At 41.4% G+C, this 23278-nt stretch overlaps 2 protein-coding genes across 5 annotated transcripts; one reads left to right on the plus strand and one right to left on the minus strand.

Moving 5' to 3' along the window:
• The first annotated feature begins 1583 nt into the window (after nucleotides 1-1583).
• On the plus strand, nucleotides 1584-6415 carry RBIS (ribosomal biogenesis factor). Of its 4 annotated transcripts, none has more exons than XM_054595133.1 (4): nucleotides 1584-1719; nucleotides 3875-3991; nucleotides 5867-5983; nucleotides 6271-6415. In XM_054595133.1, exons 2-4 carry the CDS (start codon nucleotides 3878-3880, stop codon nucleotides 6340-6342), a joined length of 303 nt encoding a protein of 100 aa, XP_054451108.1. In that variant the 5' UTR covers nucleotides 1584-1719; nucleotides 3875-3877; the 3' UTR covers nucleotides 6343-6415. The 4 variants fall into 4 exon arrangements, with proteins under 4 accessions (XP_054451108.1, XP_054451109.1, XP_054451110.1 ...); XM_054595134.1 differs by having other exon boundaries at nucleotides 1654-1723; XM_054595135.1 differs by lacking the exon at nucleotides 1584-1719 and adding an exon at nucleotides 1844-1864.
• Nucleotides 6416-6500: 85 nt separating this feature from the next.
• On the minus strand, nucleotides 6501-21611 carry E2F5 (E2F transcription factor 5). Its single transcript, XM_054595132.1, has 8 exons — nucleotides 21399-21611; nucleotides 14959-15068; nucleotides 13920-14081; nucleotides 12651-12694; nucleotides 11510-11574; nucleotides 10209-10476; nucleotides 8297-8341; nucleotides 6501-7156 (listed from the first exon to the last, which is right to left on the minus strand). The coding sequence occupies exons 1-8, from the start codon at nucleotides 21609-21611 to the stop codon at nucleotides 7047-7049; spliced, it is 1017 nt and encodes a 338-aa protein (XP_054451107.1). The 3' UTR covers nucleotides 6501-7046.
• Nucleotides 21612-23278: the final 1667 nt, after the last annotated feature.

Consider the following 23278-nt stretch of genomic DNA (forward strand, 5'->3'; position numbering starts at 1 on the left):
TGAAACACATTTGTGGAGCACCCATTGCTTCAAGGAACAGAGATAAAAAGAAGTGTTCCTCTAGGTACTTTGTCACTTTAGAATCATTTTCCATGTACTGGCTACAATCCTTGCTTTTTACACATCAGGGAATTTTCTCTCATTGAGCAAATGTTATGTCACAGCTCTGTGCACTGGAAATACGGAACCCTGGGTGAGATACAAACGTGACAGAGTAAGAGACCTGGCGGACTGCATGGATGATTGCAGACAAGCAGACATACAGGTCGTGTGACATTTGAATTATAGAAAATGCAGAGTGATTCCAACTCTTGGCTACTGTAAATAGTGCTGCTATGAACATAGGGGTGCATAAGTTCTTCTGAGTGGATTAAAAACTGGTACATTTACACAATGGAATACTATGCAGCAGAAAGAATTCCTACCTTTTGTAACAGCATGAATGGAACTGGAGGCTATCATGCTAAGTGAAACAAGCCAGTTGGTGAAAGAAAAATACCATATGATCTCACTTATAAGAGGAACCTAATGAACAAAATAAATTAATGAGCAAAATAGAACCAGAGGCATAGAATCACAGAATAGACTGACAGTAGTAATAGGGGAGGAGAAAAGGGGCTGTTTGAAATAAGATGAAGGGGTTAGTCAAGAAACATATATGAAAGACACATAGACATGGACAACGGGGTTGGGGTTGACTGTGGAAGTAGGGGGCGAGCTGGGTGGAGTGGGGCCAAGAGAAAAATAACTGGAACAACTGTAAAGCATTAAAAAAAAAGAAGAGGAAGAACGAAAGAAAGAAAATGCAGAGTGAACAGCTAACGCCTGAGATCTGCGTCCTGCGGAAGTCATTTCCCTTCACTACAAATGGTTAACTGTTTTCTATTTAAAATGACATAGAAATGTCAGTACGTATACATTTGTTTGAAACCTGGCTTTTTTTCTACGACGGCAAAAAGGAATTAGGGAAATACGTGACACTTTAATGCAGAGATGATCTTGGAAGCACGGGATCACTTTCCTAGAAAAGTCAACCTAGAGGTCTTAAGTGGGAAGTCTGTAAATACACAGCCTGAAGGCAGACGTGTTTCCTCTGCGTTTCTGATGCTCCCTGATCCTCGTTTGACAGCATCTTCATATCGCCCTGCACCCTTCCCTGTTCCATAGGTTGCTTTGAAGGAAACCACTCCCCCCAAAAACACTGCGGCTCCTCGCGCGTAGACACCACCTGGGGTGTATGTAAGTCCCCCCACCTGGGAGCGAAGACACCGCCGGAGCAGCGGGCGGGGACCACTGCTCGGGTGAAGTCTTCCCCGCTCGGTGACGAGGAGGCGTTCCTAACGCGAAGACCTGGGGAACTGGGGGCGGGACTTCCCATGGTGGGCGGGTCTTCACTCTAGGGGCGGGGTGTTGCGAGCTCAGTTACAGTGCCCGGAAACGAGAAAGGGCCCTGGGGGCGGGACTACGTCAGGAGGCGGGAACTTGCTGAAGGACGGAAACATATCTATTACGTTGATGGGCAGGGTTTCATTTAGACTGTGGGAAGCCCGCTCTGTGGGCGGAGCTTGTCTGTCCACGAGCTGATTCACGAATGAGACTTCGCTTTATGGACTGAGCTCTGCTTGGTGGGTGGAACCAAATATAAGAGAGGAAGCTTAATTGGCTATCTCTCCTAGAACTTCCTGGATCCTTCCTGTTACCGGGAACTAGGGCGGTTCTGTGAGTATGTCAGAAGTCTGCTTCGGGAGAAGGTGGTGGGTAGTTTTGGGGCTGGGACAGGGCTGGCGGGCCTCGCACCGCTGCAGCCCGGGATCCGGATTCGCCGCGCTCTCTCTGGAAGCCCTTTTCGGCGGCGTGCCGGCGGGTGGGAATCAGCCCTGGGCTTGGGACCAGTTTTTTTAGTGTCTGTTGTCATCATGGTTTACACGTGGTTGCCAGTGATATTCCCTGCCCCCGCCCCCCCCCCAAGAGAGTATTACCTCCACGAACCTGCCTTTGACAGCACCTATCATTACTTGTCTGTGCCACATCTGGTATATAGTAATTGATTAATGAGTACTAGATAATTGGTTGGATTTTATTTACTATTGGAAGGATTGTAGATCATTTAATTTGGGGGAATTTATTATGTGTATGTTGTTTCTTCTATATTAATGTATTTTTTTATCGTGTTCATTATTTTTAAGTACTATTGGGGTCAAAAGCGTTGCTGTTACGTAGTTGCCTGAGGTCAGACGTGGGGGATGTAAACTTGAGAGAGACAATGTGAGCAAAGGGAAGGAAGCCAGGATGTTCAGGTATCTTCAGAGAACAATATGCAGAGCAGGTGGATGCAATATGGAGAGGTAGCAGGGGAGAGTGTGACAGATGTATGCTGGATCCTAGGTACCATCAGTAAGGACAGAGCAAATTGCTTCTTGTGCCCTGGAGGAGCCGTCACTGTTTTTAATATTGGAAGGTTCATGTCGTAGATAATGCTGGATAGACTTGAATGCATGTGGCTCAAGCCAGGGGTGAGCAATCTTTCTGTAAAAAGCTAGATAGTAAATACTTTAGGCTTTGTGGGACACAATTGTAGCAGGAAAGCATCCATAGACAATACACAATTGAATGGACATAGCTATATTCTAATAAAACTTTTACAAAGACAGGTACCTGACGTGATTTGCTCTGTAGGTATAGTTTGCCCAGCCAGTGGTTTAACCAAATAGACCTAGGGACTGTAGCAGTAACTGAGTAAATATTATGTCATACTTTTTATTGCATTTTAATTTAAGTAAGGTTGGCCAAAGGTAGGTTTAGTTGCCTGTATGGAAAGTAATACAATAATTAATAAATAACACAAGAATAAACTGTGTCACATACTTAGAGCTGTAAACCTACTTATGCCCCTTCCTGTACAGGAGAGGCTACTAGGTCTAGCTTTGATTCTTGGCATTCCCTGATTATGCCCAGTGTGATAATGGGCACATTAACTTCCCTTTGCATTAATTTTGTTTTTAAGTTTGTAGGATGGGGATAAACAGTATCTTCCACAAAGTGTTATGAGGATTAAATTAGTCAAAGCACACAAAACATAAGCATGGTACACCTAGCAAATCTTTACTAATATTTTAAAGATTGTTCATGTGCATTGTTAAAAACATTGGAGAGATGTAAGGTTGAATTTACAGGCTTAGTGCACGTTTGGCTATAGAACAAAGAATATCTGTCTGAAGTTTCAAGGCAAGAGCCATTCACAGAAGGGTGACCTGAAAGTCATGAAAGTAGTTTAAGGGAAGGGGAGGTAGGAAGTGCAAGATTAATGACTGATTTTGAGGAAGGGCACAGTGGAGAGGAAGCGGGGCAAGTAGACAAGAATAAAAAGAAGGGAATCAGTCTTATTGTGTTGATGTTAATAATTCAACCAGCAGAAGTGATTGTGGCATCTTCAATGGGCCAGGTGCTGGAGATACAGAAAAGAATTAGATACCTACTCTGCACTCCAACAGCAGAAAATGTAAAGGTGGCAAAAGACATGGAGATAATTTAATATATACAGCAACTTTAAAAATAATCAGCCGTAAGATAGAATTTCTTAGATTTTAATTGGTCCCTTTACTCTAAAAACTTAAATCGATTTATAGTCATAAATGCGGGCAGCTTGAGCTCCTTTTATCTTTCTTTTTTTAAAGATTTTAGTTATTTTTAGAGAGGGGAAGGAAGAGAGGGAAACATCAATGGGTGGCTGCCTCTTGAGCACCCACTACTGGGGACCTTGCCCACAACCCAGGCATGTGCCCTGAGTAGGAATGAAACCAGCAACCTTTTGGTTCGCAGGCAGGCACTCAATCCACTGAACCACACCAGCTATGGCCTTTTCTTTCTTTTCTAGACAATGGCCAAGAACAAACGAAAAGGGCAGAAGTCCAGGAATGTATTTCACATAGCCAGCCAAAAAAACTTTAAGGTTAAGAGTAAAGCAAAACCAGTTACCACTAATCTTAAGAAGGTGAGTATTAAGCAACCTCACTTTAATGTCTACAAGCAAAGCATAATGGTTAAGCTACTGAGAAACTGAATGCTTTTATTTAAAACAGGTTCTTAGCCCTTTCTGCATGGGCAAGAGGATTTTAAACATTTGTTTAAAAATATGGAGAAAAATAACATCTCTTTCTTGAATCCAAATGTACAAAAAGAAAAAAAATTCATTACAAATGTGTGAAGCTCCATGTAACAGTTTGAGAGTGTTATTGGAGTACAGAAAAAAAAAAAAAAAACCAAAACAAACCTGGTATCAGAACCAGTTCTTACCTCTGAACTCGTACATATTCAAGAACCTGTCAAATGAAGATACAATATTTTATTTCTTAAAATGCAGATTTTGAAAAGTTTATCTTCTTTGTTTTTACTCAAAATATTTGGGAAATGGGAAATTTCTTCATCAAGATATTGTAGGTTCCTCAAGAAAATGTTTTCAAGCTTAAATAGTATATGGTGGCAGCTCTTCAAGACTTGGTAATTATCATAATAATCCATTGAAATGTAACATTTTTCAGTTTTCATGAACTGAGTTCAGCTTTTTGATCAAGCAGTTTTATGACTTTGGAAATGCTATAAAGGAAATAAAGCTGGGTGATATGATGGGGCTTTGGAGTGACAATTTTACATAGAACTGTCTTCAGAGTTGACACTGGAGCCAAGACCTGAGGGATAAGGAGCTAGTAGTGATGCAGAGCCAGGAGGCGCTGGGAGCAGTGTATTCCAGGCAGAGGACAGCAAGGCCTTGAATATTATTTCACTAGATGGAAGTGCTGGAAGCCTCACGTATGCTGGTGGGAAATGGCAAAGAGAGGGAAGTCTGCGGGTAGGCAGCCTGGAGGTGGTGTTTTCTCAGAAGTTAGCCTAACTTATGAGGGGATGGCATAAGGATGCCAGGCACCATGTAAAATGGTAAATTGGTTGGTTTGTGGCCATGGATTTAAAGGGAAGCCAATCACCCAATTATGATTTTCTATGGCTTCAGTTTTAGGCTCATTAAAGTATGATGGTTAACTAGGTTGCCAAACAAATATAGCTAAGGCAGAGAAGTTAAGGAAAATTAAGTGACTGATGAAATAATAGTCATGGGATTTGTGCTGGCTAAAGGGAAAAGTGAGGGTGGGTAGGAAAGTGAAAAATAATCAAAGTTTAGTGAAATTTTAAGAATTGTGAATAGGTTAACGAGGACAGGAGATGGGGACCTGGAGAGATGTTGAGGCCTTAGGTTTTTGTTGAAGCCACAAAGTAGTGATGCCAGGTCTGAGAGGTCAGTGAGCTGAGGTTCAACAACTTTCATGAAGGAACAAGTAATCCTGGAGATGGCAGGCGACAGTGGGAAGGGAGGGGGGTAACAGGTACACAGAAGCTGAGTTTTGAAGGAGAAATGGCTTGGGAACAGCAAGAACAGGACCGCTATCCTACTGTTCAGGTTTAACAGAGAGGGGCTGCCAGATGGTTGGCCTCAGATTGCCAGGGACTTCCATCAAGGCAGTCAAGGAGGGGCTGAGAGGTACTGCTAGCAGGACACTAAGCATGGGATCCAGGCTGCTTGTTTCACGGGTGAGAGATGACAGCTCTGTCTAGAGTGTGGTCCCTACTTTGGTCTTTGTGTACCAGTGAAATCAAGGTATGGATATTCCACATAATTTTTTTTTTTTTTTAAATAGAAACTTTTGTCTAAAATTTCCCAATAAGACCAATAGTTTTAGTGTGAATTATCCCTGCAAATTGGTACAGTTAAGTTTTTTTAGATTTTAGCCTTAAAAAAGTTAAATTGAGGTTGAATATATTTTAACTTTAATGGTCAGCAGATTGTGGATTAATGTTCTTTTCCTTTTTTTAAAAGATAAACATTGTGAATGATGAAAAAGTTAACAGAATGAATAAAGCTTTTGTTGATATACAGAAGGAGCTTGCTCACTTCTCAAAAGGCCTTTCCCTCGAATCTCTGCAGAAACAGCTGGTAGGTAGAAATCACTTCTTTTAACTAAACTAAAGACTAATAAATTAAATCCCAAATTTCCTAACCTGTAAGTTGCATGCAATTTTTAGTGCTTGGCTCTCTGGGATATGTGGCTGTACAGTATATACAGCATATTCATAAAACATTGAGTATAAACATGACAACTTACTGTTCTATGTCCAAAGGTATGACTAGAAGAAATTAAATTGGATAATAGATTATATGTCATTTTGTCCACTATTCTTATCAAAATTTTTAACTACTGTATAATTCTTTCCTCCCTCCAGATTCCTCAGCAGTGTCATGAAAACGAACCAGTTAATGTTGAAGAAGCTACTAGATTAATGGCTCAGTTGTAATGCACTGGTGATGCATCAAATTCCCCCAAAACACCAATAAATTAAATGTTCTATACAATTTTATTTTTAAAAATCTTGTTAATGTACAGGCATTGGCACATTTTAAAAACGAACTACATAAACATCTTTCCTATAATCTAGGAAAGTGGAATGTCAGAAGTCAACCAAACGTGATAAACTTAAAGTGCTAAAACAGAAGGCACTTCACAAACTCTGTTCACGGAAACTGACTATATCTTAGTCTACACCCCTTCACTTTATACTTTTATGGCAGTGAATGTCTGTCTGGATTGGAGCACACAGAAATACCGAAAGTTTTCTGGCAGTAAAAGCGTAACACATATAAGTAATGAGCCCTTGGCCAACATTTTCGTTTTTGATGACCTTAATTTAAGTCTACTTTTAACTTTCCTCTCAAAGAGTTAAAAAACAGGAGTCAGAATTGTAAGAAAAGTTGAAGTCTCAGAATGCAGTTTCTCGAGGGTGGGGCGTGGGTGGGTATTAAACCACTTTACCCTGAAGCAATAGAGCCCTTTCTGTTCATGGTTGAAGTTTTGTGAAGTAAGAGAGAAAGTACTAGGAAAGAAGACTTAAAAATCAGTGAACTAAACAAGTATTACGTTCATTATAAATACTTAGGTTATTAGGAAGTCTACAATATTACATAGTTAGAGGTAGATAATAGTCCCAGGTTTCCACTGAATCTAATAATTTAGTATCTGGACGTCAAACAGGTCACACACTCCTTCATTATCGTCTAAATTAAAGCTGTAGTCATCTGCTGGGGTGGGAGAGAGCCGGAGGAGAGGAAACACTGCAAACAAAGCACAAGTTCAGGGTTAACAACAGCTTCTAATGCACAAAACATAAAGCCATCCATTTAATTATGGTTTCTATGTTATGCAAGAATTTAAAATATACACTAGGAAAAGTAAAGACTGAATTAACGATTTGTTTAGTGTGTGTTTTGAAAGATAATTTATGCATTGATTATAAGCATAAGCTTGAGAAATAGGTTAAAATTTTTACTGGTTGAACTTGCCACTAAAATAACATCATTCAACAACATGGGTCCAAGTAGTTTCTCTGATCTGCTAAATGAACTACTACTTTGAAAACAGAATAAGGAACTAGAATTAGTTTAATAATTGTGTTGGTAGACTCAATAATTGTGAAGAAATTAATAATTTCTTTAGAAATGTTGAAGGAATCGAAGTGGTTACGGTTCCATTTGCTAACTTAACGGCTGCTCCTTCCCAGGTCTCGGCTGTAGTTGTTAGGGGCCAGAACTCTAAATCTAAGAACTTATAGAAAGGTGAAACCAAGAGAGTTATCACTGAAATAATTACAATATTGTAGCTGTTGATTTTTAGGAAGGATTTTGTATTATATGATGATATGGCCTGTGTCAGGAACAGTGCAGTTCATGTCCTGCAGTAGCGGGGGTAACTTACAAAGCTGTTCTGTTCCCCCTCACCCAAGGACATTTTTTCATTGCTTTTAGAGAGGAAAGGAGAGATACAGAAACATTGATGGGTTACCTTTTCATATGCGCCCCAACTGGTGATCAAAACCCATGATCTTTGTCTATGGGATGACACTCCAACCAAGTCACAGGAGCCAGGGCACAAAACTGGGTTTTCAGACTGATTACTTGTGCACTTATATAATTTTACAGTTCTTGGCCAGATTCTTGAGGAATGAAAGGGCTACTGTGCCACCAGCTTAGAAGTTTATTCAGTGTAGGGTAAGTGTACCCTCATGGAGTCTTCCCTTGAAACGCAGGCAAAGACAAATGCAAGAGGATGCCTATGATTTACTCTTAAAACATTAAAGGAGAATGTTTTTATGACTTTTCCTTGTATATTAAGTAAACAATAAATGATGTGCCATTTATAAATTCCAGAAAAATGTATTAATTATAAGGTAGGTAGTAAAATTTTAAATTACTTACCATCAGAAGACATCAATTCATCAATGATATCCCCACTAACAGATCCTGTTGGAAAGAGAAACGTGATAAACATTTTGTGACATTTCTGTAATAGTAAAGGCTGTTGTATTTCAACACAGTATATATTAAGTATATTAAAAGAGCAGCAGCTTCATTAACAGCATAAAGTAACATACTAGAACTTTGTGGAAAGATACTTTCATTCACACCTACTCTGTTTGGTTTTAGACTTCCGAACTCAAGATGTAGACCAAAATCAACCTCCTCCCAAAACAGACTCCTGGGTTTTACAGTCAGTGGTGCTGTAATTCTCCATCACCTGACCTTAAATTGTCACTTTCTGTTCCTCCTGTTAGCTTTATCTCCAGATCTCACACATCATGTAGTACTTATTTTGCCTAAACAGTATTTCTCATGCATTCATTTCTCTTTCTGTGCCCACTGTCACGATGGTACTTTGGCTTTAATGTTCTCACAGCTGCACAAGTACCTATGCCCTCCGCTTCCTGGGCACCTTCTCCCTAACCATGTCCCATGGCGGTCGGCGCACTGTGCATTCCTCCACAGACCACTTCTCTGGTCACAGACCCTCACTGGCTATCCACTACCTCCTCACTCAGTCTTACATTCAAAGCCCTCTTCAATCTAGCCCCAAATTACTTTCCTTACTACTTCCAAATACAAAATCATATATAGAAACTGCTCAGAATTTTTTGAATGCTTTGGAAGTGATATACTAACTGGATCTGAGTTAAGTCTTAAAAAGCTTGCTTGCCTTCTTCATCCCCATTAGATTATACTTAGAGGACAGGTTTTTTAAGGACCAGACTTTCTGTCATGACCCTCGTGATCTAATGTAGAAATTCTGACAGCACAGGAGGGAGGGTTTGGGAGCACAATGCTGAGTGACACTCCACGTGCTGTCGGACCCTTACAGCTTCACCCTGCAGTCCCATGGACAGCCAGGATAGCAGTCTCCTGCCACAACCCAAGACAAGTCCCAAGGTACAAATAAAACTCTGTACAGTGCAGCTTGGAATAATCTGCAGCACTCTGTCTAGACAGGTATTGTCCTTTACTGAGCAGGTATGCTTTCCAGATACAAGTAAAACAATGAAGAATGAAGGAAGAGGAGGCATTATGTCACTGCATGCTCTATAGCCCGACTGTTCTTCAAGGTGGTTAGAGTACATGTCAATAATTTATCCTCAAGGTACTAAGAGAGATAGCTGTACAAAGTAAACCTCAGATAAAATGTAGACGTGTAAATAGTAACAGGGGTTCTGGCTACTTCTGAGAATGGAATCCCAAAGAAAACTGAGCTTTAGATCCACTAAACAGTATACCCTTGCTGAGTATTTATAGTTCTATATACAGATTCAACAACATTACATTCTATACATTGTATGTTTCTGAATATACAATTGGATGGTGTGTGTAAAAAATGTATCTTAAATCTGCAGTAATAACTAAAAAACATATGATAATACATGTAATTACAATAAAATATTTAATAATAAATAATATAGCCTTGGCTGGTGTGGCTCAGTGGACTGAGTGCCAGCCTGAGAACTGAAAAGTTGGCTGGTTCGATTCCCAGTCAGGGCACATGCCTGGGTTTCAGGCCAGGTCCCCAGTTCAGGGCGTGTGAGAGGCAACCAATCGATGTATCTCTTGTACATGGATGTTTCTCTCTCTCCCGCTCCGTTCCCCTCTCTCTAAAAATAAATAAGATCTTAATATGTATATAAAAAAGAAAATATTTTAAAATTTCCCTCATAAAACTTGTCCCCATGCTGGACATATTAAGATACTAATATGTATTGATTAAACTAAGCTATTTGCCTCCTGTATCAGATAATAGAGTCACATGACAACCAATGACTTTCTAAAACAAAGGCTCTGGGCCCACCTGAAGCTAAGTCTGAGGCCGGCACGTGCTGGGGGACCTGGTCTCTTTCAGATGTGGGCTGCCCAGAGGGGCTCCGAGTGGCCTGGCTGGGCTTGTGTGGAGTCCGGGGAGTCGAGGGCTGAGAAGAGGGCTGTGTGAGGTCGTCTGGTGGGGGGACCGGAAAAACCACGGGGTGAGACGAACTGGACTCTTTATTTATAAGCAGTACGTGGATGGGGCCCGAGTGACTCTTTAGGTTGATCTGGTATTTCTTCTGTCCATTCTGACCCTTGAAGTTTTTAAGTATAACCAAATGAATAAATATTGACATTAAAAATGAGATGAAGCTACCAGGGACTAGCTAAATTTGCACAACAAAAGAGAATCAGTAAGTCAAGACACAAGAGTGGAGACCAAGAGTAGGGCTCAATATTAAGGCTCTAAGCCACCTGCCCCTGAAAGTAAGCTTTTTTCAAAAACAGCATCAAAAGCTCTCAGTTGTAGAACTGTAGCAAGCTTCCATTTTAATGTAATCATTACTCCTCACATTCTTTCTATGTGTGAACACCATCCCGGTTGCAGGCCGCTGTGGATGTGGTCACCTCAACATGATTTGTTTAATGACAAACATTTCACAATTCAAACTCTGTTTTCCACTCAGTAAGCATAAAAAACACTGATTTTCCTACAGACACATAAGTGCACCACCCCTGTATTTTAAAAGGTTATCTGCATCCTGAGGCTTCAGAATCCAATCATATAATTGCCTAAACACAAACTTCCAGAGTAGCTGGGACAGGAAAGTGGATGACAGTTACTATCTTTTTCTATCCTCTTCTTTGTTTGGTACAGCTTTCAAATCAATTTTAGGAACTCTGAATCCAAAATTAAATCATGAAACATATATTGCAGAGTCAATAAGTATATTTGACTCAATAAGCAAAAAGTGTTTTCAAAAAGGCCCAACTTAAAGCAATATATTGTTAATATTTAAATCAAACGCCTTCCTCAGTCAGGATTGGTACATCAGTTACAGATATACTTAAACTGATTTTTTTGATGTTTTAAGGTTATTTATTATATCTTGACTCATACCTTGATATCCTGTAGCCAAATAAATCAAATTAAAAATAAAATGTTACATAATTCATTCAGTTATGTCTACAATTTTACTAAACTAATGAAGACACACAAATTTAGTATCAATATCCTCAAACAGACAACCTGATAGTGTTCACACATAATTAGCTTATGTTCGGTGAAAGAAAACACATTTGTGTCTCTTGAGACAGCAGGTCCATTGTAACAAGTCCCCAATGTACCATTTCTGGAATAGGAACCTCCAGCTGTGTACCAGAAGGTGCCTGAATGGCCAAAAGTGTGTCACCTGTCAAAAAAAATAAAGATTTTTAAATTTTAGAAAATACTATCAATCCAGGAATAGAATGGCAACAAGGTGGACCCTGGAGTAAGAATGCCTGGGTTCAAACCCTAGGCTCAGGCATGGATTCCTAGCGAATATAACTTACTGCATAGGATTGTTCTGAGGATGAGGTCATATATGCATTAGACCTCAGAACAGGGTAAACTCTCAGTGTTAGATCTATTGTCATTAACAAGTTCACCTCAAATTAATTTTGCTTTCACTTAGTCTCATGTTAAGTTTGAGACCCTAGAAACCTTTTAACCTCAATTAAATCACACTGTTTACCTGAAATATTTAAACTACGTAAATGACTGGGGGCATCAGGGTAAAGTGTGACACACTGAAATCTTGAGCTTACATGAACTTACTTGTGAAGCCAAATTCTACAGCTGTCTCTGGGGAAGACTAAGAAGACTTCCCCGGTGGTAGCCAAGTGGAGCAACAGCCACACCTCTGCCCGCAAAGTCAGTGATGTTGTGCTCTTGAGAGGCATGATTAAATAAAATGTGCATGCACAGTTTCATTTACTTGTGTTAGATACAATTACAGGAACACAGCCCCGCCCTTTCAGCTATTAGTCCAATATGTTTTCATTTCTGGGGAGATCACAAGACAGGGTGAATGGGGTGAGGAACAGTTTTCTTGGTTATAAACCGATTCCCTAAGAGTCCTCATGCTTTCTCTGTATTCCATTTGTGACCAGCACACTTGTTGCAGTTTCATAAACAGAGCTGATGAGCACCCTGTTCAAGTTCAAGTTCCATCACTAACTGTGAAACTGTGACTGAGACTATTGTTGCTTCATCCTGCTCTCACTGGGCTGCTGCCCCTCCCACCCAGTTTATTGCTATCAATGCAGACAGTGATGGACCTGTGAAAAGCAGTTACTGTCACGGAAACAGAAATGTGAGTGGCCTACAAATATGGCACACTGCAAAGTGACATGAGATGTCCACTCCTGACAATAACAACCAGTGAGCACAAGGGATTCTGATTCACTGCAGTAAACAGGTTGAGCAGAGGAAGAACGTACTTACCGTTAAAGCAATTGCAGATGTCCTCATGAGTTACATAGGAAAACGTACTGTCCTAAGAGTTAAGGAACAACATTTGTATCAAGGTATAGGCGTTTCCATTAAGATAATCTGAGGCCAAAATAAACAAAATGACAAATGCTTGTGGGGCTCTCACCCATGGTCAGATTAAAAAGAAATCTTCAGTCTGAAAAACTAAAGACAACCAACCAAAGGTCCCCAAAAGGAAGGCCCATTCTGGGCTCTGAGAAGAAGCCACTTTAGATTTCTGTAACATCTGAGGGCCCTTGCGAGATAGATGGAAAACCTATTCATCAAGGGAGACAGGCTTCTGGGGGAAGGATACTGATGGGGAAAAGGAAGCCACAACCACAGAAGCCACCAAATCCAGAACTTTCTTAGGCTGCAATTTGGGGAACTGGGAGTGACCAGAACCTTGGAAAGCAGTGCAGCAAAGCCCAAGATTAGCTAGTTCAATGGGTTTTGAATCTTGGGGATCCATCATAGCGCCCATCTTGAAAACCCACTGTTACAGAACTTAAGGAGCTCTGACCCATAGAAAGAAAATAACAAGTAACATCGAGGACTTGAGCATGGAGGACAAGACAACATAAAACATAATTGTATACCTTAGTCAGATGCTCATGAGGGCACAAAATCGATGCAGTTAAATGTTCCATAGAGCACAGGTATGCTCACAAATCATGAGCTTCAGATACCCAAGAGAACAGCGATTATAAGGAACATGAAGTGTATCGCTCATCTTTCCGAATATGACAGACACACTGGCCTTGGAACCAGCCCTCCCATCTTGAGTTAATATCAGGCTGAAAGTATCCTGGATTGATTTCAAGGCCCATGATATTTCATTTTCCAACCAACATTAATTTTTCAAAACTTTGAGAGTTGCTGACTACCACTTCAGAACATGGAACACAATGATTTAATAACCTATGCACTCACAATGACATCTAAAGTTCACCGTCCCACTGAGCATACTGGCTTGTGTATCACATCCTATCAATGGGTAGACCAAAAGTAGATGAAATTGTTTTTCTCAATGCAGCACAGGAATGGTATTACTAAATAGACTATATAACTAAAAAAGGTAAAATATTTAAATTATTAGAAGCATAAAATTGTTATATTTACTTCCTAAACTTAAATCTCTAAAAACATTACAACAAACTACCCAATGTTCTACCTGGAAGAATGTCAGGTAACATGTCCTCTCTGGCTGTACGTGCACATGTAAGTTATGGAAAAGGATATCTATTATTAATAGAATCACCCATCACATTTTTGATGCTCTGCTGAAGCCATGACTTCTGCTGATCCAGTTCTCTTTCCTTCAGTTCCAGGTCCTCAATCTCAGCTTTGAGATCTCGCAGTCTCTCCAGGACCTCTTTCGTGTTGCAGCCAGCACCTACACCTCTTAAAAACAGGTGAGAATCAACATGCTCACATCAGACCTAGGTTAACATCACTTGATTTTTATAGCAATAAGATTGACTTAATTAGCAATGTATTCAGGACAAAGATCTTTACACTCTTCTAAAACTCAAGGATTAAAAAATTAAATACCATACCTTTGAACGTGTTTGCTTAGATTATTTTTTGGCAAGAAGAATGAAATTACAAAAATTCTCAATGTTTTAGAGTGGTTTTTGTTACCTGGAAAGTCAGGCTTGTGACAGATGCACCAAAAAGATATCATGGCTAGTCACACTTGGACATCTCACAGTTACACTGAGATACAGATAAAACAACTTATAACCTTTAAATATTTGGGTGGGATTTTGACTAAAGAAAAAAAAAATGATGGCCAAAGGGAACAAATTTGCAAAACAGAAAATATTTGTCACATTCAAACATATTGTATAACCATACCACAGTTAACAGGACATGTATTTTGATCAATTATTACTTATAAGGTCCATTTCTCTATATATTAATATGTAGTTCCTCCTCGCAAGGAGTTTATATTAGTTAACGGGCTGACAAACACTTAGGCAGAGAGGGAATAAGAACACGAAGCAATGTGCAGGGTGTGCCAAATGAGGGCTTAAGGGAGAATTATGATTTGAATTTGAAGAGTATAAATTAAACAGCAGAGAGCAAGGGAATGGCCTAACTCAGGAGCAATACACAGGGACACACACAGAAGCCCTGAGAGGCAGGTCCTGGGAAAAGTGGGTCCCAGTATGTGACCAGAGGACTTAGGAGAGACAAACAGTGGAAAAGTTGGATTTTATAGAACACTAGGAAGAAAAAGCAGGGTTTTAGAATAGAGCACTGATTTATAACTCACTTCCATTGGATGCTATTTTTTGACTTTTTCTCAATCAGGTCAATTCCTTCTAAGACATTGGTGATATCATAAATTCTTCTTTTTTGCCTCACAGCCAAAGTATCTGCAGCCTGTTTTAAAGAAAAAAGGACAGAGGGAAACAAAGACCAATAACATAAATTAAAATTCATATTTTAAAGCCCAAAACTTTGGTTATTAAGTTCACAGCAAGAGAGCCCAATCCCAGATCTGACCCACACAGCTGTTAGGAAAAAGAGCTGGGTGTATTCAAAAGCAGCTCTCACACTCTGGGAAGATCACAGAAATTATTCAGTTTAAAAAGCTGCAGATGTTGAAATGGAAAGAAAATAACAAGGTCAGGACACAAAGCCCACAGAAATGAAAGAACAGTGAGAACACTTCATATCATATTATGGACTAATCCTGGGTGATGCAAACTGCTGACCCTTTCAAATCCTATCTCATTTCTTTGTCCATAAAGTCTTGTCTAAAGACAGCTTCAATTTTTCTTGGGAAACTTTGAACAATTATATCTCAGCAAGTTTTAAAATAATTCAGTCAACATATTTGCGGGGGGAGGGGGGGGATTCTGAAGGATGAATGCACGCATGGTAAAACCCTGAAATACATTATCAGCATTTTTTACACTCACAGTGAAAACCAGACAAACGGTATCGAATCAACAAGAAGTCAAGCTCTAGTCTGAGATGGCACCAGCAAATGGTATACAAGAGCTTGGTACTCTCACTCACATTTGACAAGCTCAACAAAAATACTCAAGTTGTGACTGAATTCAGGAATGCTGACAGTTCCTCCAACTAGTTGTCACTCACATTTCTCACACCTGTTCCCTAAGCAAATGAATGGAAACTGAAAGAAGGGAGCCCTCACAGCTCATTTTCAGAGTGGATTAGGCAAAAGCCTACCTCAATATGCAGTCACATCCTCAGATTCATGGCAGTCATGAAAAAACAACTTTGTGTTCTTACTGACAACATTTAGCAAGTTATCTAAGTTAATGAATGGCACTGAGCCTCATGTATTGGTTATCAGCCATCCCAGGACATCACTGCTTTCTTGATTCTATAAAAAAGCAGCTCTTATAAAACCCAGTTTTGCAAGCTGGACCCTCCCTCTACGGGAGCAAGTGTGACCAACAGTTCACCTCACAGGCATCTGGAACCTGTGCGTGCAACATTGGTCCTAGCAATCCATTTGTTGTGCCACCAAAATGTCCAGGTTACTCCTACCCAGTCACTCAGATCTTCAGGGAGGGGATCCATGCCTCAAACAGTGGACAGGAGAGTAGGCAGGATGTGGCAGAGACAAGGGAGAACTGGAAGCGAGGCTCTTTGACCTAGACAATTATAACTAGGACCGGGCCTGGTCTCACTGGTTCTCTCTTCTCTCATGCTCAGCAATCGCTTTCTGTGTATCTATCTTCACAAGAGTTTCGGTTGTATAGCATGAGGCTGTTTTCCTGAAGAGCAGTAGTCACTGCAGAGTTAACTGTAAAAATTGGAGTTGTGGGTACGTTTCTCACTTTCCTCTGATGAGGTCCCTTGAGAGGGAGCCCGGGGCTCCCAGGCTGCTGGGTCATCTGCATCTAAGACCTTAGACATAGCAGCACTATGGCCACCCAACAACGGTTCACTGTTTAGAGCACCAGGACATGTCTGCATGAACCAGACCACAAGAGCTGTCCTAGGTCATTAGGCGAAGAGCCATCAAATATCGCTTTTAGCTCAATTTTTAAAATTTCTTACTCCTTAACAACTAACAAATTTAACCCTTGATTTCCAAAACTCAACATTATTTCCTAAATACTCTTTAAGCACATAAGCATATAAATGGCCAACATGTATGCCCAAGAGCACACCGCTTGGACAGGACTTGCAAGAGGCTTGCACATTAGCAGCCACATCAGCCTTGGAGCAGGTTGGAGCAGGGCATGCCAAGGTGTCCAAAGGTCAACTGGAGGAAACAAGGGACAGCTGGCCCTAAAGTCAGAAAAGGAGGGAGGGGTCCTGGAAGCCAAGGGAAGAGTGAAAGAAGGTAACTGCATCAGGAGCTGCTGTGAGGGAGTCAGGAGCACTGACACGTAATCCCTGGAGATGACTCTGGAAGGACCACTGGGGTCCATGTCACAGCTGTTGGGGCAAGTAACAAAACTCAAAGTCTTAATGGAGAAGAGGTATCAGAAAACTGGGGTAAAAGATGAACAATACCAGGGGCTCTTGGGCAGCAGCTGTAGGGAACTGTGGGGTCTCTCCAGGAAGTATTTTTTCAACAAAGGTGCAGGTAGGATGGTAGGCAGGTAGGGAGAGGTAGGACATCTCCATGTGGTAGATTTATATTTTCTTATCAGTGGGCATGCAATGAAGGGGGAGGGGAGGTAATGGCTGAGAAAGGAGGAGACTATGAAATTCCCCTGCAGGAGCAAGAGAGAGCAGCAGAAGGAATGCTGGGCCCCTTGCTGCTTGGCGGTGAGCTGCACTGACATCCCAGCATCACTGGTTTCCTCCAGCCTTGGGAGATGGTCCTGGATACTGATGAGGGGTGCTCAGGGCAGAGTGGCATATGCTCTTCCCACACTGCCACAGTCATGTGCTTCAGGTTTGCTTAACAAAGGCTGTATTTGCTGTTACAGGGTTTGACTTATACAGCCATGACAGAAGCACCTAATTGTACCACACCAACTCTTTTTCAGGAAAATACACAAGCAAATGTAACCCTCAGGGGGAATAGATTTCCCCTCCAAACATTAAATCCTGTTCTAATAGTGTCACCGATGGTGAGCAAAGTGATGCATACATAGGTGGAACAAAATTCAAGCCAGGACGCTGCTAGGAGTCGGGCAAGACAAAAAAATTAAGAGATGAGTTTCCTTACAAGTGCTGAACAGGGCTTTGTCCCTTCTGCACTTTATTTGCTTAGGATTAATTGCTGCTCATTTACCCAAGGATGTTCTGATGGCATGAGGTCCTGAACATGAAAGAGTAACTAGGGAAACACCCTGTCTCTCAGGTTCTCCATTTGCTGTGCAGGTTGGCTGTTCTACTCTGGGATTACAGCTGTCAGTACATGTGCTCTCAGTGTTTGGGCTGCTGGGCATCACAAACAACGTGACTGCAAGAAAGGCCGGCATCCAAACCCACAAACATGCAAAAGACACTGCATACAACCAGTTTGTTACATACACACACATATGAAGTGACAGCCTGGGAAGTAAGGTGGTAGGATCCCAAGTAACACAGCAAGACTGCTCATGAAATAAACAAACAAACAAAAAGTATGTATGTATGTATTTTAAATCCTCAACAGAGGTTATGTTTATTGATTTTTAGAAAGAGAGGGAGGGAGGGAGGGAGAGAAAGGGAGAGAGGGCATAGGGAGGGAGAAGAGAGAGACAGAGACAGACACGGATGTGAGAAACATGGGTCAGCTGCCTCCTGAGAGTACTGAACCCTCTACCCAGGTATGTGCCCTGACTGGGAATCAAACCCACCTTTCTGGTGTACAGGACGGGTGCACCAACCAACTGAGCCACTCATGAAATATTTTACTGAGAATTTCAAAAAACCCAAGTGAACTCATTTTCAACTGTGCCCTACAGTGTACTATGTCTATCTCAGAATTTTAAATAATTTCAAACAGTTACAGATAATTAATATAGAACCTTTATAAGCCAGTAGGGGTAATCATTATAGATCTTTCATAGAGGTTACCTAATTCTAAATGGTCACAACTGCTTTGTAAAGTACCTATCATTCTGTTTTATAGGAAACAAATTCAGGAAGTTAATGAATACCCACCCAGGCAGAATTTGGCATTACTTATACATTTGTGAAATACATTTGTGGCAAAACATTTTCAAATGGGCTTCCATACTTTTAAAAAGACTTTAAGTAAATATGTGCACAGTCAAAAGTTCCCCATCTATATAACTGCCCTGAAGAAGCAATTCAGGTGCCACTGATCCACAGGTGCTTTCACCTGGAGTGTATGAAATGGTCTGAAAAAGGAACATCTTCATTTCTACTTATTCATTTGAAAATAATAAACAGTAACAAAAAATTGTATACATGTCTAAGACTTGGGACTGTGGTGACACATTGTACAACGAGGCTTAAAAAATTAAATAGTCTCGTAGAAAAAAGAGGTGAGGTGGAAGCCAATGAGAAAAGAGTTCCTGGAAGAGGCTGCTATGTGCTTTGAGTTGAAAAGGCAGAGGGCATTATCAGATAGGAAGTTAAAACCCAAGAAATACCTTACTTCAAGGACACAAAGGCTCCCCCAAGAAGCAGCATATTATGTATTTTAACTCCAACTGAGTACTTGGGCCCACAGGAATCTCTCCTAGAAACATAGTCAGTGTATTCCTTACCTCTGGACTCACGATTTTTGAAATGCATGTGCTTTAAATTTGTTCCAATTTTTATTTCTTGGTTTTTAATAGACTGAATAGCTTTTACAATGGAACTCCATTTTTATTGTCTTAACTCAAGAAATGCATTGCTAAGATATAGCACTGTGTTCCTTATTTTTCAGTAGTACTGTATATGTAAGAAATTAGAAAAGAAACAACATCCATGTGGTCTCGGATATTTTATGGTATCCAAGATACGTGGATGTGAAGGTTGATATAATTTTCATATTCACGATATTCACAAAAAATGATGCTTCTCTAACAGCCTCTTAAAAAATACCAAGTATATAACTCAAAAGTGTCAGTAACTCATGATGAAAACAGACCCCCCAAAAGTAAAAATGTAAGACAAAAATGTGATTTTATAATTTTACATTAGAGGAAATGTACTGTCAAAAATGTGTTAATGATAAACAAAACAAAATGCGTTAATGATGTTTTCCTATGGTGCACAGTAAGAAACATCACTGGGAAGATTTCAATGTAAGATTTTACATATATATGTAAGTGAATGAAAAATATATGTAAATAAATGATGTATTTTTTCATACATATGTGAAAAAGAATGAATGCTCTCTAGAAATAAAAATCATTACTAAGACAATGTTATTGCAGAAACCTCTGAACTTTTAGGAAACTGTGAATAAATATCAAATGCACTTTCTGTTCATTGGCCCTGTGACTCCAAAGAGCAATTTCATGAAACACAAGGAAGCCAAAGAATCCAAAGGCACACGGGGCTCAGCTGTGTCATATCCCCAGGCCAGTGGAGGGAGAAACCCAGAAAGGCAGTTCTCAGAGTTCTTTTTTTTCTGGAAAACCCCAAATTTGCCATATTCCTTTTACTCAAGTCACAGGATACAACTGAATTTCTTCATTTTCAACAGCAGTTTTTAAGTTGTGTTTTTGTAACATCCTCATGACTATCTGTGAAATTTTTTAAACAATGCATTTTAGTTCATGACCATTTTATTACGGTGTATTTGCAGCACAGTCATTTAGGGAAGGAAGGGGCTGTGGGAAATGAGAACAGGAATTTGCATAGGTGGGATCCTCAAGACCACCACCCAATGCAAAACACACATGCAATTGTTCATAGCAGAGACAGAGCCAAGACACAGCCACTTAACTGAACACCGAGGACACCCAGGGAAGAGAGGACCTGAAGACACGCCACCCAAGGCAATCTCAGGTCCCAGGATACTCCCATGGCCACAGTCACACCGTCCAGCCAGGTGGGCTTCCTGGGCTCCTCTGGGTGCGGGTACAAGGCTAGGTGTTAGCTCTGGCTAAGGACAGTGTCTGGGGGACATATGCAGACTGTGGCTGATCGCTTAGTACTTTGTGTCATTCGTGTGTTTACAGCCCGGTTCTTACTTAATCCTGGCGCTTGGTGACTTTTCAATGCGGTGGTCCCCTTGTGTCCCTCGATGCATCCTGGCAAACTCTGGCTGGGGGGGTCAGGTCACTGTGTGTTACCGCAGACATTCCGTGCACGTAGTCATGTAAAGGACCTGAGCTAGAGCCCAGGACGGGGTGTGCCCCAACGACACAAGCGACTTCAAAGGAAGAGAAGAGCCCTTCTCGTGACCTGGTGAACCCTACCTTAAGAGATCTGTGACCGTTGCCGAACGAAGTTACACATCAACTGTCCCCCACAACCGCTGGACCATGAAAAGCGGACGACGGAGAGGATTTTGTTAACCATTATTTTAATGGGGAAGAGCTGAGGGGGTCACAGTTTTTCCTTGTTTCATCCGGAATGGGTGGTTAAATAGCTTTTGTTTTTGTTTTGAACAAGGCGCGCACGGTGGCCATCAGAACGGCCCATGGAAACCACCGAGTCTCAACAGCGGTGATCCCAGAATGCGGGCCCGACGCGCGGCGGAAAGCGGCTCTTTGTGGAGCGCGGGCCGGGCAGTGGCCACGCGGCGGGTCAGGCGCAGGGCCAGCATCCCCTCCCCCCGCCGGTTCTGCCCCCGCCCCCTGCGTCCCTCGGTGGCGCGCTCACCGCCTTGAGGTCCAGCACGCCGTCCTGCGCCTCCTGCAGCAGCGACACGAACTTCGCGGTGAGCAACCCCAGGCTCTTCTCGTGCCGGCTGCTCCCGCCTGCCGGGCCCCCGAGCTGCGGTGGCGGAGCGGGAGACGAGGGGGGCGGCCGGTGGCCCTGCGCCTGGGCCTGCGGCGCCCCCTGCCCAGAGCTCCCGGGCTCGGCCGCCGCCATCCCCGGAGTGCACCCCGCCGAGGCCGAGTTTAAATGGCAGGAAGTGACGCCAGGCACGGTTGCTGGGAGACGCACTAGCGGCGGGGGGGGGGTGGGGTGGGGCGGAAAAAGTAGGTGGAGCCTGAAGGAGGGGGCGGAGCCAGGGCCTTTCCAGGCCCTCCCCGTCTTGTACGCAGAGCTAGAGTTCCACAGCTCACAGCTCTATCGGGCCCCATCAGGGTGGCCCCCGACCCCCGGCCGAACGGGTTATTTCCCGACTATTGAATCCCATGGACCTGCACGTCTATCTTTGTACCAGTAACATAGTCTCTCGGTTACTGGTCTATTAAGTTTGGAAATCAGTAATGTGCGGTTCTCAACTTTATTTTCCTTTTTCAGCATGGTTTTGGCTACTTTAGGTCTCTTTAATTTCTTTGAATTTTAGGATCATTTTAGAAACTTATGCAAACAAGCTAGTTGGGGTTTTGATAGGGATTGCACTTGAATCCTTAGATAAATTTGGGAGAATAACCATATCAACAATGTCTTCTAACCCATGAGTATCTTTCCAACTGTTTTGATTTGCCCTTCTTTTGTTAAATTTAACCTAATAACTTTCTTTTTGATGACATTGCCAATGGATTTCTTTTTAAACCACTTTATTTAGGTACATTGACATGTAAAACATGCACATATTTATTCAATGTAATGTCATGAAGTTATCAAGATAATCAACGTAGTCATCAAGTCCCAAAGTTTCCTCCCATCTCATTATTATGTCCTTGCTTTCATTGCTGATTGTAGTAACTTGAGTCTTGCTGGTTCTTCAAGCTTGTGAGAAAGGCTGTCAGCCTGCCCAGCCTGGTGACTTGACTGATGGAGCTGAGCAGTGGGGAAACCCATCTCCTTGGTCACAATCCACCATGGAATTTCCTTCAGGCTGAGCAAGTGATGGGAGATGGATATAGTTTGGAGCCTCAAGCTTTTGCTATCGATGGAGATTTAGTAAGTCCTATTCAATAAATGTCTTTATTTGCTATATGCTCTTAGGGCAATTTTCAGACTGTAAATGGGTGTTTTAAAATCTTTGGCAGTTAGGGTTGTTTTGCTGGGAAACAGGACAGCAGAGTTCCGCATGCTCGATTCCAGAAGTGGAACCTGCTGTTGACTTTTTAACTATGATTACCATATGCATTTTAATTTATCAGTTGTCTTTAGATCAGTATTAACTTGGTAAAATAAGTTGCTACAATATAGCTCTATTTCCCTCTTCCAACTTTATGCTATTTTTTCACATATCACATCTATATATACTATAAATCCAAGTGTTATAATTGCTTTACATAGTCTTCCAATAGAAAAATATACTTAAGAGCTCATGTAAAAACTTACCCACATTTGTTTCCAATATTCTTTATTTCTTCCAGTAGACTTATTTCTCCCTCAAACTCCAGTGGGTTTGAGTTATTGTCTGGTATCATTTCCTTTTAGCCTTTAGGACTGTCTTGTAACCTTTTTTTGCAGGTAGTTTGGCTAGTAATATGTTTTTTGTCCTCCCTCTGAAGGATGTAGCATTCATTGACAGTTTCTTGTCTTTCCACATTTTTAAATGTCTTCCTGTCTTTTGCTGTTTCTGAGAAGTCCACTGTTAATTAATTATATTGCTCCACTATATGAGATAAACCATA

Source organism: Pteronotus mesoamericanus, unplaced genomic scaffold, assembly GCF_021234165.1.
Source record: "Pteronotus mesoamericanus isolate MK-2021 breed Mesoamerican mustached bat unplaced genomic scaffold, CSHL_Meso_final scaffold_54, whole genome shotgun sequence".
NCBI lineage: Eukaryota > Metazoa > Chordata > Mammalia > Chiroptera > Mormoopidae > Pteronotus > Pteronotus mesoamericanus.